General features: G+C 49.7%; 1 protein-coding gene and 1 pseudogene across 1 annotated transcript in view; both read left to right on the top strand.

Annotated features, from left to right (window-relative positions):
• Positions 1–1,299: 1,299 nt before the first annotated feature.
• The window catches only part of LOC147885057 (protein MID1-COMPLEMENTING ACTIVITY 1-like), a 61,064-nt gene continuing 43,838 nt past the window's right edge, over positions 1,300–18,525 (top strand). The window contains exons 1-2 of the mRNA XM_087397469.1: positions 1,300–2,340; positions 4,147–4,598. Coding sequence (XP_087253595.1) covers positions 1,933–2,340; positions 4,147–4,598 — 860 coding nt within the window. The 5' untranslated portion in view covers positions 1,300–1,932. The remainder of the gene's footprint in view (positions 2,341–4,146; positions 4,599–18,525) is intronic.
• LOC147885058 (uncharacterized) lies at positions 6,038–6,539 on the top strand (annotated as a pseudogene).

The raw sequence follows: 18,525 nt of genomic DNA, 5'->3' as shown, positions 1-18,525 counted from the left end.
TCCCATCTCTAGCCTAGGAGTAAGCCGTAACAACTCCTTGGGATGAGTCATTGGAGATGTTATTTTGTAATTCCCAACTCTTTTTTTTTTGAGAGTAAAAAGATAAAATTTTATTACTCAAAATTAAAAATACAATAGGGAAAAGGGAGCTCTAAGGGCATGACTAGAGAAGGTGGTGATGGACACATGTGTCTTAGAATTCCCAACTCTTGATGTGGTCTAGTTAAGTGAGATGATCCTTGGGAATCGGGATCACGTCAAAATCTTCAATGTCATAGTTGCCGAAACGTCCATGTGAGTGGACTTGGAGGCATGTCATTCGAAGGGTTTTGGGATGCGCTCCTGAACGATTAGGCTGGACTCCGGAGCCGAGAAGGTTTTCCCGATTCCCTATTGATGCGAGGCGATGAAAAGGAGAGGTCCAAACTTCCAAGAGACGAGGTGGACTGCACGTGGTGAAGACAATGTGCGTCATGGCTATGGCACTGGGAGCAAATTGAAATGTGCGTCATGGCGATCCAGAAGCCGATGGCAAGGAACAGCGAAGAAGGCAGACTGCAAAGTGGAGACTCGAGACTCGAGAGAGAGAGAGAGAGTAAAGGAGAGGGCAGTGAGGAGTGAAGGCACGGCGTCATGGCTATAAAGAAAGCCTATGGCAATGGGCAGGGAAGCAGGCAGGCGACACAGTAGAGAGAGAGAGAAAAAGAGAGAGAGAGAGAGAGAGAGAGGAGGGAAAGCTGGGGAGCACGGGGAGGAGTCACAGGAGGGCAACGCTGGCAGGCAGCAGGTGGGGGCGAAGGGAGGCGTTGGGTGAGGGTGGCAGGAGCCGGACACTGCGTGTGTGTGTGTGTGTGTTGTATCTGTGAAGACAACAAGGGTGAGTACGTACAGGCTAGTATGAAAGCAAGGCGAAACGCAGAGGATGATGAGTTGACAAGGTGTGTGTGACAGCCCAGGTTTTCGTAAGAGGGAAGCAAAAACATGGTAGCAGCCACTTTGGAAAGAGTCTAATATAAGTTCTCCAATCTCGATCGAGAGCTTATAATCTCGATTCTCGATGCTTAAGATTTTGGGGGAATCGTTACTTGAGACAGTGAGATTTATTCACTCCCTAAGATTGGCGGCCTTTGGACTCAAGCTGTCCCCTGACACAACAACAACAACAACAACGTGACACTGATTTGGCCAAACGGCTCCAGCCAGCAGCCAGCAACCAACTGAACTAGCTCCAACATGCAGTTTCTTCCTCATCCCTTCTCCTTCCAATACCCTTCGCCCTTTTCCCAGCCTTATTCTAGTCTCCACCTCCTCTGCACGGCTTCGCTTCTTTTGGATTCAGCACCCTTTTACGGTCTGCTCCCACAATTTTCTGCAGATGCAGACCTTCCGTCTGCCCCGTCGATCACTAGTTGTTACCGGGTTCTTACTTGCCTGTCAACGTGACACAGTTCCTTCGCCTTTTCACCACCCGACAATGTTGCTAGCTGCGCTATCCTTTCACTCCACAGTCCCATTTCCTTTCCCTGCTTGAGTTCTCCATGCTCATTTTAGACGAAACGTGCCCGGATATGCTCTGCATGGAAATGTTGCAGAAACGTCTTCACTGCCAAGCCTAAGGTTCAGGCGGCCAGTTTTTGCAAATGCAGATCACGTTCAATCGCCTACAATGCAACGCCGTGGTTCCGTTCGTTGGGTTGCAACAGATATTCAGGGAGTTCTATCAGAGTAGTCCAGTCTAATGATATCTAACTTATCAAAGGGATGCGACTATCGAGACTCTTTATCACCACGGGCTAGCTGGAGTTCACTCGTTTGCGATCCTCACCTATCTGGACGCTTCAAATTGTTCGCGAAGTTGTATAGGCCAAAAATGGACGTCAGGGTGCTTTGAGCTCTGCAGGAGGCTTAGGAGGGGGCTGCCTCCATTGAGAGATGGCCAGTCTTAACTGGACTACTATAGGGGATGCTGCCAACCTGGTCCAAATCACTGGTATAGATTCGTTAAAACTCATAGCTTTGATCGTGCAAGCAGCCAACAACGCCCGTATGCATAAGCAGAACTGCAAGCAGTTTGCACAACATTTGAAGATGATAGGAAACTTGCTCCAGCAGTTGAAGCTCTCAGATTTGAAAGAGTGGCCTGAAACTCGGGAGCCACTGGAGGAACTGGAAGAGGCCCTTCGGAAGGCTTACCTTCTTGTCAATAGCTGCAAAGACAAGAGTTACTTGTACCTGCTTGCTTTGGGCTGGACCACTGTTTCCCAGTTTAAAGAACGGCAAGACGAGATCGACAGATTACTTCGGCTGATACCTCTCATAACTCTCGTGGACAATAACCGGGTGAGTGTTATGGTATTTTACTTCTGCATCATGAGATCATGTCCCATTGGCATTTTGATGGTACCTAGACAGCGCTGCAGCACAGACAGAGAGAGAGAGAGAGAGAGAGAGAGCGAGTACGAGCGAGCGAGCGCGCATCTGTCCTAACGAAATGCTGTTTTGGTGAGGCTTTATAAGCCTCGTCTTTCTGTGCATCCTAATAACTAGATGGTGTCTGATTAGAGGGGAGAGACGGTGTCTCCTTCAAAACGGCTCCACGTGTTGGACTAAACCTCAGGCTAGCATCACCTGGTCGACATGAGGACTATGCGTTCCTTTTGGCTCTGTATTTTGTTTCTTGTGAGGCATCTATCCAGGGCTGCCCAGATTGACAGCATGGCAGATATCTTTCCTGTGCAGAGTTTTACCAGGAGCCGTTCGGCCCATCACTGGAAAATGGCAATGTGATAACTTCGGAAGCTAGAAAAATGGCACTGTAGCCAATTTCGAGCTCGATGATTGAGGAGATGGGCAAAAATTCCGAGAGTCATCGCTGTCTGCAGCTGCCCTTTCCTGAAAATCAAGCGGCCTCTGTCCAGGGGCTTATTGAACTGCTGATTGGTGAAACAGGCAGTGCATTGAATGGGCGTTTCATCTACACCATGCAAACAGCAGCTTCTTGCTGGCCTGACAAGCCTCAAGGGTTCTTACTACCCCAGAATCTCTTTCGTAGCCTAAAGTCTGGTTCGGCCACTCTTATTGCAAACAAAGAGACACATATCGGCAACTCTTATTGCAAACAAAGAGACACACATAGCACAGAGTCTCGCAGCATGTATTCATAGCAAGACTTTCAAACTATAGAACCAGTTTAGATGCCCACTCTGAATGAGTTGCTGTCGGAAGAACTGCTCAAGAAATTGTTGTCTATCTTGACCCGTACTGTTTCTAACTTCAAGACGTGCACAGCTGCACACCGTTCCCTTTCAAAGGAAGCATAATCAGATTGTGAAATGAGGGATGCATGTGACATGGATTGATTCTGGAAGCAGCCTTGGTTGCAAATAGAGCCAATGCTAGCAATACCCTCCCAAGGTTTCATCTTGCAACAGAAAAATCCTTTTTGCATGCAACTGCCGGATCCTGATGTCCCTAGGACGCATAAATACTAAGACATGTTGCTTCAAATTCAGCTATTCCACGGGTACACTCCTTCAAGCACGATCTCCAAATGCTGTGAGTGGCTTGATGAAGTATGCCTAGCTGCCTGGGTTGGCCACCTCGGTCAATGGAATAAAGTTGGCATACTGCTGACCACCTGGACCTGACTGGGTCAGCCCAACCGACCAAGGTCTCTAGCCTGTGCAAGGGCCCAGTTGGCCCACAAGCAACGAACTGAAATGAAGGGGCTAGTGAAGGCTGCAGGAGAACAGAGCGAAAAGATATAACCATGCGGAGGGCAAGAGAGAGTGAAGGTGGAGGAGGAGGACATGTAGGACGAAGCTGGATGGTATTGCATGTCAAAGGTTTCCTGTACATGGCAAAAAATCTATTTGCAATATAACTTCTTAATATCTTAGCTGGAGATAAATGTAGTGATTCTGCCTTGTCTGGAGGTCCGTCTTTGTGCGTACGATTGAAATCTTGTTATACAAAACAAATCATGTCCATTTTTGTGAGGTGTCCTATCAATCAGTTAATATATGAAGGCTGTAAGGGAATTTCAGCCACTCTCCTTCAGCATGAGAGAGAGAGAGAGAGAGAGAGAGAGAGAGAGAGAGAGGACCCATTATTTTGTTGTAATCATGATGTTGATCAACATTCCAGGAACGTTTGCGGGCCATAGAGAATGATCAGCGAACATATACATTGGATGAGGAAGAAATGAAGGTTCATCAGGCAATTTTGAAGCCTGAGGTCACTGAAAGAGATGCCCGTGTCTTGGAGAAATCCCTTTCTCGGAGCTATCCAGGTCTGAGTTTTGACGAGGTTCTGAAAAAAGAAAACAACAAGCTAAGAGTGGAACTCGAAAAGATGGAAGAAAGTATGGAAATGGATCAGGTTGATGTTATCCATCATCTTATAGATGTTACAGAGAGTGTCCTGCCTCAAAAAAATAGCATGCACAATTCTAGCTCAAAGTCTAAACGCTCAGGCCAGTTGGATTTGACTAGGGAGAACATCATGGAAACAAATGAAGTACTAACACAGGAAGGCCAGTACACCATCGAGCAATCAGAACCTCAATATTTTAGCGAATCAGGTCCTCCTTCACCAAGGTTTTGCATTTCAACCTGCTGAACTGAAAGCCAATTGTTTTCAGTAGTAAAGTGCTATCAAACATGGATCTACTATAATATGTGCTGTTAACAGTTTCTGATGTATACATTATCTTGAATGGCTATCATGCTTATCTAAGATTCCATGGAAAGAGTTTTATAGCTCGTCCACAATGATTCCACACACCTATTCCGTTGCACCTAAATGAAGTGTTTAAAGATTAAATGAAGTGTTTAATCTTTACTCCATAGGGACTGACTATTTACTCCAATCTTTGCCCTAATCTACTATTTGCCTTAAATTAAATTGGGTTTGTCCATGTGTAAGATCATGCACGAAGGCTTGATTTCAGCCTTGAATGTTACATGGGCTTGACACCTTTGCTTTTTTGTGTGTGTGTGTGTGACATGGAGTTTCTTGGAGATCCTTCGGCATAGATTGAGAATGAGATTCTCTCAAGCTTCTTTTGGCAAGCTTTTCTGGTTGTTTGGGATTCTTCCTAGACGGCCGGATTTTGACTTGTTCTTCATTTGGATTGGCTACTGGGCACTTTGGACTCTCTGGAAAGCTAGACACCACATAGTCTTTGGTGATCCAGTTTTTTCTCCTTTTTTCTTTTGACGTTCTTTGCAGCAATCGCTCTTCGATTGTCTGCAAACTCACTGCATAGATCAAGATGTATATTTGTCCTACATGGAAAATTTCTCTTTATGTAATATTTCAGCTTACCAGTTTTTTCTGGCATAGCTGTATTGTAATATAAAGCACTCAAAGTTTTCACAAAAAAAAAAAGGGGTGTGTGTGTGTGTGTGGTGTTGAAACATCAGGTTGAGGCTTTCCCATGTGCCAGGTGGGAGTAGAAATCATAAGGAGAATGAGAATTGTTGGTGACTTACTTAATTCAGTTGCTCCCTATTGTATATACTGTGGTATTGTATCTTTGTGCAGCCTGGAAGTTTCATAAAAATCTGAAGAAACCTAGATTCATTGCAGCGGTTTGTAAGACTTCTCTAACAGATGTCTCAAAGTGGTTGAGGTATTGCTTCAAGGCCATTTTACCAACTGTTCATGAACTTTGGAGAAACCTATTGAGAGAAGCTGATGTTCCATTGGATTTTGAAGGTTTCGGTGGGAGTTATACCAATCATAAACTTTTTCAACTCCTCTCGGAGTTTAGAAGGGAAGTGTACTCCAATCTTGCTTGAAACATACACACTACACTAAGATAGACTTATGTAAAGTTTTAAGAGTTTAAAAATCAGCCTTGCATTTTGATTTTTGTTGGATGAAATCTAAAAAGCAAGACCTGAATTTGAAAAAGAAAAGGTACACAAAAGTTGTAGCTGTTGAAGATGTGCTTTGTTGGTTGAACTTCCTCCTAGATAATTTGTTCATAGCTCTAGGAGATTCTTTATTTCAACAAAGCATTGGTATTCCAATGGGCACTAATTTTGCTGTTTTCTTAGCAAACTTCTACCTTTTAAATTATGAATTTGAATTTATGGAGCGTTTAATCTGTTGTGACACTTGTCCAATTAATCTTCATAAACAAGTCAGGTAGGAGATTCATAGATGACTTATTTGTCCCAAACACTCCAAAACTCTAAAGATTTTATGTACAAAGATCCAAACTCTTTTGGTGGAGGAATTTATCCTTCAGAGTTTTGTGAACTTAATTGTACAGCTAGTGGAAGCTTTTTTCTTGGACCTTAGCATTAATTACTCAATCTTCCTTAGGTTTAGAAGTTGATATCTATGATAAACGATAACAACATGAGTATGCTATGTTGAGAATCGCACAAATGCCTCACATTGACTCAAACCTCTCTGATATGGCTAAATATGGAGTGATTACTTCCCAATTCCATAGATTTTCTCGTCTTTGCACAAGCAAGCGTGCATTTATCTCTCAATCGAGTAATTTAATTGTATTTGATTAGCTTTCTCCTAAAAGTGTTTGATTGAGTATGCTTATGCTTTCTAAGTTAGGAATGCAATTTGGCCTCTTTGTAGGAAGCGATACACAATTGTAAAGGGTCCATTTAGATTTGAGAGAGAGAGAGAGAGAGAGAGAGAGAGAGAGAGAGAGAGATTATTAAAGTCTTCGGAAGACCGATGGGTCTATGAGACAGTGAAAAACCTTGTACAAACGAGCTATGGTGGTGGAGCTACTAAACGAGCATCCACACCAATGCAAATGCAAAATATGCAGAGTGTCAGTACTAAATCCTAAATACAACATAGTCATGTCATGTCAGTAGTCAACTATCTCATCATCATCATCATCATCATCACCATCAAGACATCAGGGATCAGCCAAGGAAGAAGTTTGCTCTTGTCTCTGTGCTCGAAGTATCCTCTCGCGGAGTCTGAGTGCCTCACCAACGAAGCTTGCCAAACATCGCTGGTCTGGGTAGGAGATGAATCGAGCCAAAACCCCATAGCTGTCTTTGAAGAGGCAGTAGAAATGCCCGCGGATCTCATAGTAAACAAGACACTTGAAGATGAAGTGCTCCTCTGTCTCAACTTCTTGCATGTCACACAAAGTGCATATGCGCCTCTCCCTGGGTAGTCGCTTTGCTCTGTCGCTCTCGATATGAAGTCTATGTGAAGAGACCCGGAACTGGCTAAGAGAGATCCTAAGGCTGATCGCATATGATACTAAGCTCCTACGAATGCCCCCCCCTCCCTCGCTCCCATCTACCCCCCCTCGCGCTGCGCGGCCCTCCCCTCCCCTCCTCCCTCACCGTCGCCTCCCGTCGTGGCCCTCCGTCCCCCTCTCCTCCCCCTCCGTCCGTCGTCCCCCCCGCTCCGCTCCTCCCCTCTCCACTCTCCGCTCCCTCCCCGCTTCCCCTGCTTCGCTCCTCCCCTCTCCGCTCTCAGTTCGCCCCCTGCCTCCCCCCCCTCGCGTTGCGCTACCACTCCCTCTGCCCCCTCTTGCCCCCCCCGCTGCGGCGCAACGCTGCCCCCCCCTCCCCCTCCTTCCTCGCCTCTCCTCCCCACCCCCTCTCGTGCGGCACTGCCACACCTCCTCCCTTTCCCCCTTCCTCTCCCCTTCCCTGCGCTGTGCTGCCCCCCCCCCCCCCTCTCCTCCTCCTTCCCTCTGCCACCCGCTCCCTCGTCACCACCTCTCCCCCCCCCGCTTCCTCGTACCTCTCCATCCCTCCCTCTTCCCTCCCCCGCCTCCGTACCACTCCCCCCCTCCTTCGTCTCTGCTGTTTCCTTCTCTTTCCCCCGACTTTGGAGCGTTCGCAGTTTGTCGGTGCGGTATGGCGGCCACGAGCTCGGAACCGGTGGCCCATACGGACCCCCCCTCCATCAGCCTACCACGTAACACTGACAGAGCACCAGGTCTCCTTGGTGAAGCAGGCCGCCACGGACTTCTCCGAGACATCTGTTTATGGGAGAGTCATTGGCTACTCCCCTTCACGAGCAGACATCAGGGATTGGTTGCAGTCCACCCTCTACCTTGAGGACAACCACATTGAGGAGGTTGCACTCATGGGACGTGGTATCTTCTGGCTCAAGCTCTCCTCAGCACAGGCTGCGAGCGATATGGTCAGGCGATCCCCTACTTCTGTGGATGGGAAGATCATTCTTATGGTCCCATGGTATAGGGGTTTCAGTGTAGCGGACTTCGATGCCCGCTTCCGCATTCCTCGCCATCTAGTTACCCTCATCTTCCCAGGCCTCGCAACTGAGCTTCGCCCGATCATCAAGGACCTGGGGGCGCACTTTGGTTGGCCCATGCAAGACACCTACGTTGATGTGACGGCAGCCCAAGGGGTGCCGTGTGTCAAAGTGGCAGTCTTAGATTCGCAGAGTATCCCCTCGGAGTTCGAGATCGAGACGGACACGGGTGTGGTGATGCAGCGCATTATGGTCACTGGTCGCCCAAATCAGTGTCTGAGATGCCATGGCTTCGGGCACCAGGCGCGCTCTTGCCCTCGCTTCACGAGGACAGAACCTCAGAAGGCCCCCATCCAGGCAACTCAGGATCCCCCCAACCAGGCATCGCCACCCCCTCCCGAAGGGGAAGGTTGGACTGAGGTCCAGAGAAAACGGAAAGGAAACAAAGCAGGACCAAAAAAGCCTTCCCATCTACAGCAAGAGCCCCCCCCTCTGGTCACCAATCAGTAGCAACCCGGTAAGGGGAAGGAGAAAGGGAAGGAGAAGATCAGCCAGCCTCCCCCTCATCCTTCACCCCGCCCTCCTTCCCCTTCCCCCTCCTCGTCGGTCCCTCGACCTCCACCCCCTCCAGGATCCCCCCCAGCACCGGTGGTTTCTGCTCCCCTCTCTTCCTCGAGCACGATCCAGAGGGAACCCCCCTCTCCGCTTGAGCCACCTGCAGTCCCGAAGCCAGCACAGACCTCCCCCGCGCCTATCCCTCCTGGCCCGGCGGAGGGGAGAGGCCCTTCTTCGCAGAAGCCCAGCACCCCTCTCTCTGGTTCAGACTCCTCATCCTCGTCCCCACACCCAAGGGCTGCTCCTAGAGCTCTACCTTTGGAGTTTTACCGAGCAGGGCCTTGGGACTATCTGGATGCAGCGGGTATTGGCTCCTTCCCTTCATGCCTAGACATCAGCATCTTCTTCCTCCGCAAGGGGGCGGAGGGTAAGGTGTCCGTCCTTGCCTCCCACGATGGTCCTAGCTATTCCTTCACTATCACCAGTGACGGGAATGAGCAATGGACGAATGAAAATGTTTGTGAGACGATACGAGATCAGTCCCAGGCGCAGGTGTAGGACTGGATCAGTAGCAGAGCAGCGGAGCTTCTTCAGCAGCATTGGAAGGAGGGTGACGTTCGTCTGAGATGGCACCACAGCGCCAAACGATTGCACCTCTTGGTCATTATTCGGCCGCCTCTGGAGTGGGTCTATGCGGAAGGTCTCCGCCTGTGGAGGACCTCAGAGGTAGCAGGCTTCTATAGTATTTCCCTGGCAGAGGCGTCGAGCTTGTTAGAGAGAGCTTACCGCCATGGGATGAAGGGCCTCTCCCCTCTATTGAAGGTTTTAGAGGATGGGTTCGATGATCTGGCCTCTCCTTCGAAACCCTCACAGAAGCGCCTTCGTCTGCACACTGGACATCCTCCGACCACCTCGACATCGGCCGCAAGCAGACTGCTGTTTGTGGCCCACCTTCCCTCATGAGTATACGCATTATCTCTTGGAACGTCAATGGGTTCCACTCATCAGGAACCCGTGGCCCCAGGAAGATGGTGCTTAGACAGGAGCTCCAACCAGCCTTGGTGGGAAGGGTAGATGTGCTCCTATTGCAGGAACACAAGCTTTCGGCTTCTCAGACCAGTATTTGTGGAAAGGTCCTCACAGGACGCTCCCACACTTACTGGGAACCTTCGATTGGCGAGCAGGGGAGGAGCGGGGGTGTCTGTACCTCCATCAACGCTTCTCTAGTTCAGCATGTGTGGGGTTTTGGCACTCTGATCCTAGGACGTGCACTTTGGGTGGGCTTGAATATTGAGGGATCCCGTATCGGCATCCTCAATATCTATGCCCCGACCGACCTCAGACGGAGAGCCGCTTTTTGGAGCTCTTTGACAGACTTGTTGCCAGAGATGGATTCTTGGATTGTAGGAGGGGACTTCAACAACCTTGAGACCCTAGAGGATCAGCAGGGATGAGGCCCAGAGTTCCTCGGTATAGCTCAGGTAGAGCAAGCAGATTGAGACTCCTTCCTGTTCGCAGTGGGAGGTCGGGACAGGTGGAGGGAGCCTTCCTTTCACAGATGGACAGGGAGTCTGGACTTCTCTTGGGGTTACAGGAGGGAGGGAGGCAGACTTCTGGAGCGGCTGGACCGTTTCTATGTCAGCAATTGGGCACTTGGCAGAGATGGAGAGTCAGGAGTGGTTCCAGGGACGACACTCTCAGACCATGTCCCAGTCATCTTAGTCTTGGACTCAGTCTCTCACTCCTCACCTCCACGTTCATGCCGGATCCTAGACTCCATCTACTCCAGAGCAGCGGTTCACAGTAGGATAGTGGACTTGTGGGAGTAGGATTAGGACCCCACGGGGGATATGGCAGCACAGGTAGCTCAGGTGCTTGCCGAGTCTAGTCTCATCTGTTAGCAGGAGGTGATTCAAGTCAGGCAGCAGTGGTGGGCGAAGGAGAAGGGTCTCAGACGAGATCTCGCCTCGATTCAGCGGATGCAGCAGTCTTCTCCAGGCTCTGAGAAGCTCAGACGGCAGGAGGTTCGGGCCTGAGCCATGCTAGAGGAGATCACCCAACGACGCTCAGATTTCTCGTTTCATGCTTCCGAGTCCTTCTGGGCTAGGAAAGGCGACAGGATGTGCAGAGAGTTCTTCAGGACTCATGGTCAAAGGTCAGCAGGGCAACAGCTCCGATCTCTTAGAGCACAGGATGGTAGTGTCAGGACAGATCTAGACGAGGTCTGGGACTTGGCGACAGATTTCTACAGATCCCTGTTCTAGTAGGAGCCCCCAGACCCTCGTGGCCGCCTATGCAGGGAGGAGGTGTGGAGGTTTACACCGCTGCTCGTGCAGCCTAGCATGAGTGATTCCCTTCTCGCCCCGTTCACCGTGGCAGAGATGCAGGATGCGGTGAGCGCTATTGATGGGCAGAAATGCCCAGGTGAGGATGGCCTCTCAAGAGCTTTCTTCACCACCTTTTGGGAGTAGGTCCACCGGCCCTTTCTCGCAGCCTTCCAGCATATCTTCTCGAGCGGACAAATGCTAGAGAGCCTTGCGACAGGCTTGATATGCCTCATCCCCAAAGGGGGGGACGGTTAGGAGATCAGACAGTGGCACCCTACCACCCTCCTCCTGATTGCCTACAAAATCCTCGCCAAGATGATCAGTAGCCGCATCCGCCCCCTGCTACACGACTTGATCCATGACACCCAGACTGGTTTTGTCCAAGATCGCAGCATTTTGGACAACATCTTCAATTTCTCAAAGGTGACGGAGTGGGCCCAGCACCTTGCCATACTTCTTGACTTTGAGAAGGCGTATGACAGGGTAGACTGAAAGGTACACTCTTGGTTCGGTTTCCCGGACGAGTGGATCAAAGATATTGCTAGCCTCTACAGGTCGGTCTCTAGCCGGGTTATCATCAGCGGCAGGATGGGGGATTCACTCTCGAGCGCTCGGTGCGTCAGGGCTGTCCGCTTGTGTTCTACCTCTTCCTATTTTTTACGAAGGCCATGACCCACTTCCTACGAGCCCGTACAATTGGTCTTCACGGGATGCGTCTCCCTATTCAAGACGATGCAGAACTTCTGGACTCCGAGTATGCAGACGACACAACCCTATATGTGCAGGATGATATCGAGTCACTGGAGCGAGTGAGACTGTCCTTAGAGGTTTTTTGCCTAGCCGCTAGGGCGAAAATCAATTGGCAGAAGTCAGTCGGTTTTCTTACGGATCCGGGAGCTAGCTCACAGTGGGGTATTTTCCTGGGGTTTCGTTGGATCCCTAGAGGACAGACGACACGTTAATTGGGATTCTAGGTAGGCTTGGACATCACGTCGGCTCAGCAGTTCTTACCGGTCCTAGCCTCCATACGACGGAAGCTAGCCTTGTGGAGCACGGCTTGGCTATCCTTGGCAGGCAGGGCCCTTGTGGTCAACCAGGTCCTTCTTGCCACCGCTTGGTATATGGCCTTTTGTTGGTGTTTCTTGAGATCATGTGTAGCCCAGTTGAGGAGACTGGTGCGGAACTTCCTTTGGTCTGGCTCAGATGGTTCCGGCACCACCAGAGCCCGGGTCGCCTGGCGGACGGTCATTCTCCCCCAGACAGAGGGTGGCCTTGGCATCATAGATCCAGAATTGCAGAGTCAGGCACTACTTGGCAAGTTAGTCATCCGCGGTCCGACCCCAGGAGGGTAGATGTGGAAGCTCTTGCTTCAGCATGGTCTCAGCGCATGTACCCCCAAGAGAGGGGGTGATTGGCAGCCATCTATCCGATGGATCTTCACTTCTGCCCCATCGACTCAGCCCCGTTCCCCCTTCCTCCGTAGCCTCGTCTCGGTCTAGAGGAAGTTGCGACACAGCCTCTCCTAGGTTCCCCCTAGCTGCCGTGAGGAGATAGACAGACAGCCCCTGATTTGGAGTAGCCAGGTGACAGATGATACAGGTCGCTACCTTGGAGAAAGATTCCATATCCTTTGGGCGCTCTGGGCGCGTGGGCCTGTGCGCTCGCTTCGAGTTTGGAGGGACGTCTACATTCAGCTGAGCCTAGGCGAGCTGGCAGCAGCAGTAGGTACGGCACGTGGGATCTAGGCTCGGCGAGCAGAGATTGATGCTACCATTCTTGCAGGTTGGAGGATTCCCATGGTCACCAGATAGCTCTTCCCGGGAGATGAGAGGTGGCTAGGACAGCTCACACCCCGGGGCATTCCTTTGGTGGTTGCAGGCCTTTTCTCGGACTCCTCGATCCACTTCTTCTCTGTCGCCGATGATAGCCGCCTCCAGAGCAGAGAGGCCGTGATCGACCCCCAGCTCCCCTGGTAGCGCCTTCGCATTGTAGGACTGCAAGGGAAAATGTGGCATATAGACCCCCTGATTATGCAGGACCAGGACTGGAGACTCTGGATATGGGAGGGCCGTTCCTTGACAGAGGTGGAGGGGGACCCAGGGGAGTGGCGCTGGCCACCATTGGAGACCTCAGAGAACCCTACCCCCTTCTTCTCTTACAGTGCGCGTACTGGTAGGCATGCTCTTGCGGCTCTCCAGCGCGGGCTACCCACATAGGCACATAGTTGGTATGCCCAAGGGATATCTCTGGTCTTTCTTCGCACATTCTGGAAGACTCTTTGGGCAAGCTGGTGGCTTAGGAAGATCTCTTACTTTCTTTGGATGGTGGCACACAAGGGGCTACCAGTTGGCAGCTGGCTGAGGCAGATGGGGCAGGAGGGGCACTGCCAGATGTGTTTTCAGGAGGAGGAGTCCTTGAAGCACTGCCTTTGGAGCTGCTCACATGCGCATACAGTTTGGAAGGGAGTCATGGGGATCTTAGTGAGGGCTGCACCCGAGCTTGGGGAGCCGTTTGCTGGTGCAGCACCGAGATGGGACATCACTTGGCTTATGAGTTCTCTAGGCAGGATCCAGTCTTCTTCATCACGCAGGCCACTTGGGCATACATGGACAGCTTCCCTTGGCATCTGACAGAGACAGATGTAGGAGCGATGACTCGGCACCCAGTTTGGGTGATCATAGGGAGCATTGCAGGCTGGCATATCTGGACTTCCAGATGCGCGCAGACCGTAGGAGATCAGGCTTCTGCTGCTACCCAGACCCTAGCAGGCATTTGGAGCACGATCATTCACACGCTCAAGGGTCAATGGGATCAGATTCAGGGGGAGTCCCGGGTAGGGAGGAAAAGAGACGGCGCTTCCTTCGCGATTGGGACCACCGGGAGCTATTCTTCCATCACTCTGCTCAGAGTCTTCAGTGGCATTACGCCCCTCCACCGTGGCTGTTTGTCCACTCTCTGATGATTATGCCCTGAGAGGCTTGTAATTAGCATTTTGGCTCCTCGGGCTATATCCATTTTGTGATTGCAGCCCGCTGGCCTTTAGGCCCTCTTGTACTCTAGCTTTCAAGTTATATAACTAGCACTACTTTTTGCGCAAAAAAAAAAGAGAGATCCTAAGTGAGAGGGGTAAATAGATCTGAGTGTATCCTAGGGGTCAATGAAACCCTCCGCTGTGATATGTAAGAAGTGATCTGTGTAGAAGCCCAGCTTCACTGGAAGATCACTCGGGCCCAGCCAAGTCTGGAATGTGTGTAGCTGTAATAGATCCTCAAGAATAACCTGGTTGACCTCGTGTGATAGGAGGGGAGAAAATGGAGCATCCGTGTTATACTGGAATGGGGGTAGTCTGTCCATGGGGAGCCTCAGTCCCTCGAACCATCTCTCTATGCCTGCATACCAGCACCTCTAGTCTCCTCCTGCTGCAAGTGCCATAGAAGAGGATAGTGCTAGCTAAGTTAGCCTGCTACGTTCAGAGGTGTAATCCCCATACTCCCTTGACTTCGTACAGATACGTGATTACCTGAAAGACAGCATCTGCCTGTAATGGGGGTGACCCGAATGATCTGGTGAGGACTGGATGGCTTACCACGGATCATCCGTGATAACATGAGAATCTGTAGTTTGGCCCCCAGCATGGACTGCCATACATCCCCGTTGGACGGACCAAAGAGTCAAAAAGCACTACTGTGGCATGAACGTGTGGGGATGAGACTGGAGGTTGGGTCATGACTGGGTGAGATGGGTGCGGTATGGAGATGATAGTGGCTTGGAGGAGGCGATCCCAGTAGGGTGTGGGAACGTGGGCTGACTAAGAGGCAGAGGGGAGAAAAAGGTTGAGTAGTGTGGAACATTGTATGACCCCTCCAAAGTAGGTGTCATAATCGGAGAGAGAATTGTAGCGGGAGAAGAAAGGAGAGATGGTGTCAGTGACAACCCCTCTATCCTAGGGGAGGGTGGAGCAATCGATGTCATGGGTAGGGGTATATCAGTGCCAGTAGCTGTAGTTGTGGATGTAGAGGCTGTGGATGGAAGTGGAGCTGAAACTGAAACTGAGGCTGACGCTGAAGCTGAAGCTGAGGCTGGTGCTGAAGCTGAAGCTGAGGCTGAGATGGAAGCTGAGACTGAAGCTGAAGCTGAAGCTGAAGCTGAGGCTGAGGCTGAGGTTGAGGTGGACCCTGCCTTTGCCCCGCCTTTGCTTTGCTGTCAACTCCGAGTCCACTGCGGTTGTAGCGTGTGTTCACATCTTCGAGTTTCAGTTGTGTTTGTTTCTTGTTTTTGTTGTCGTCTTTCTTGGCGGCTTTATCCGTATCTTTGCCACCTTTCCCCATTTCTTTGTTTGGCTGATCCCATGTTTGGTGCAGGTCTTAGTGCAGGAGCGGGAGTGGAAGCATGAGCCCCCCCCCCGGCGGGAGGCACACCCAGTCTTGGGGGCTGAAAATGACGGGGAGTGGGAGAGCTAGAAGGGGGGGGCTGAAGGGGAATGAAGGCGGGGCTGCAAGGGGCTGAAGGGGGAGCTGTGAAGGCGGAGCTGCAGGGGAGTGGGCAGCGGGCTGCAGGGTGGAGCAGCAAGGAGGGGAGGCGGAGCAGCTAGGAGGGGAGGGGAGGCTGGAGCGGAGAGCAGCGGGCGGGGGGGCTGCAGGCAAGAGAGCAGCGCCGGGGGAGTGGATGGGCGAGGATTGGCAGCGGGTGGAGCTGCAGGGCGGGCTGCAGGAGGGAGGCGGAGCTGCAAGGCGGGCAGGGAAGGAGCTGCACGGGTGGGGAGGAGCTGCGAGGGCGGAGGAGCTGCGAGGGAGGAGAGGAGGGGGCGGAGCTGCAGGCAGGAGCGGAGCTGCAGCGGGGGCAGCGACCAGGAGAGGAGAGGAGGGGGCGGAGCTGCAGGCGGGCAGCGAGCAGGAGCGGAGAGGAGGGGTGAGCAGGAGCGGAGAGAGAGAGTAGACTAAGGAGAAATTTTTTATTCCTGTTTTTTGGAAGATTTTATTTCTTGACTTGCTTCTTTATTTTTGCTTAGTTACCTTCTTCCTTTCTTCTTTATTTCTTGTTATCATTCTCTTTTGTTTTTTTTCGTTTTGTATTTTGTTTTGTTTTTTTGATGTATTTTAGTAAGCACTGGGTTTGCCCAAGAGACTCCGCCGGTCTTTAGAAACCCAGTATAGCTGCCTATGCTTGGGCATTGATGACGACATAAGTGTTGCTTTGCTTGCTAAGTATGTCTTCCTTTTGTTTTTCATTAAAGTTTTTGTTTACCTCTACTTTTTATTCTCTTTTGTTTTCTCTTTTATTTTCTGTGTAGATTTTTGGTCTTTAGAACAACAAAAAATCTAAATTTGTATGATTGGACATATTCTAGTCTTACAAAGGTGTATTTAATTTCATTACTTCTTAGAAAGGGCTATAATACAAGAAAAGTAATGAAGAAACTCTGCTCTGTCCTTCGTCGTAGTCGTTATATCTTCAGAATTTTGCCTTTGAGTATGCTTAGAGAGCCTCCTTGCACCAATGCTATTGCTAGGGAGGCTGCCAAGTGAGTAGCCAAATGTTGAAAGCTGAGCGCTCCCTTGTGTCGATGCCTTTCATAAAAAAAACCTCTTCAGTCTGCATGGTGCAAGAAACTGGTATATCCAGTTTGTTCCAAAGTTGAAAACCGCATTCAATGCAGCCTTCACACCGGTTCTTCTAGTCGAGCAGTCCAAGGCCAGGCTGGAGATGGAGATTTTGAAAAGGCTGGCTTGGCAGGCAAATGCTAAGTTCAACGGGAAATAATGGAAGTCCAACCTCATGGGGACCTGAAAACAAGCTGCTAGTAGGGTTGGGATAGCCCTTTAGCTCAAGCGGGGAGCTGCTCTTAGGATCCTTCAACATAGGATCAAAATCCAAAGTGGGAGCTTCACAGCCCATTTCCTTTTTAATTCTTGGATTTGTTCTATCTTTGAAGTCCATGTACTCTTAGATACCTATTTAGCTTAGTTCTGCTATGTGTGTGTATGTAAATGTAAATATAGCCTACAAGCTCTTTGGTCTACATGTGAATACTTTCATTTTGTTCATTGCTCTTGCTATTTCATTTCCATTTCATTATGTCTCTCTTTGAGTATCATTATCTCTCTCCCTAGCCTACCCTCTCTCTCTCTCCTTCTCCACCATGCACCTTCATGTGGTATCAGAGCCTCCTTTCCTACCTTTCCCTTCTCCATGCTCAATCTAGAGGATGCAGGAAACCCACAAATGGAAGCCATCCTCTCCTCCATAATTGAGGTCCCTTCAACTCCTTTCTCCCCATCTTATTCTCTTCTCACCCTTAGCCTCTCCATGAGCTGCTCTTCTTCAACAAATTCAAGCTCGGAGTTGCTGCCATTGGTGAAGCTGCTGGTCTTGGAGCTCTTCATCGCGAAAACTTCACTCTAGACCTCTTTTTCAGCAAGTTCATGGCCTCTCTACCAGCCGCCACACTGTTTTGGACGATTTAGGGTTTGGTTAAGACATGTAAACGAAAAAACGCGTTTCGCTTAGGAGAGGGGGAAGCCTCGGGAAAGGAAAGAAGGTGAGAGAGAGAGAGAGAGAGAGAGAGAGAGAGAGACTCTGGAGATAATTATTTAAGTTTGATATATAATTTATATAAAGTCAAAATTTTAAACCCATTTCTAGACCAAACGCCTGGCAAAACCTAGAAAGATTCTAGAAACGTTTCTTGTGACACGGGGTTGAGGTCATTTTTCAGTTATTGCCTTTATCTCTCTAGTCGCCACCTCTATTGCTGCTGAATGACACTCTGAACAGCAAATCCAGTGTTGAAATATGAGAAAAGCAGTCAAAACTGTGTTTTTTGACCTAAAAGTCAAGTTTTAAAATTTCAGGCTGGATACTCAGTATTTTTCCGGACTTTCATGATCAGAGGGCTCTTGAGTGTTGCTAGGACAATTTCCTGCAAAAAATCCCTAAATTTTTGAAAACCCTAACTTTTAACAAAACACACGATTTCCAAAATTTAGAGCTTTTCTGACTTTTGCAGTCCTTTGGCATAATTGAAGCCTCCGACATGTTTTTTTTTGGGGATTTCCCAAAATTGATGTAACTTCATTACTATTTTAGTATATTCATTTGGGCATTTTGCCTCCTTTGGGCATAATTGCTCAAATTTGAGGCTCTACTTCGATCTTGGTGACTCACATCGGGACATTTTGAGAGTCATTATGTGATTGGTCCTTGTAACTGCTCCCATGGACGACATCGACATATCATTTAGGGCATTCTTGCCATACTCTTCACCGACATACTTATTCTGATCGGGATGTGTACCCTTATGTGCAGCAGCTACGTGGGGTCATTTATGGGTTCCCTGCCCTTGCTATGCATAATATGAAAGAAATATATTTTGATTTTCTATGATTGGGGTCAATAAAGGTTCTCTAGTCCCTCT

The sequence above is a fragment of the Dipteris shenzhenensis genome, chromosome 26 (genome assembly GCF_047967505.1).
Source record: "Dipteris shenzhenensis isolate YYH24624 ecotype China chromosome 26, Dip_SZ_1.0, whole genome shotgun sequence".
Lineage (NCBI taxonomy): Eukaryota > Viridiplantae > Streptophyta > Polypodiopsida > Gleicheniales > Dipteridaceae > Dipteris > Dipteris shenzhenensis.
Note: the sequence above shows the minus strand (reverse complement) of the source record. Positions and strands in the feature narration are given on the sequence as shown.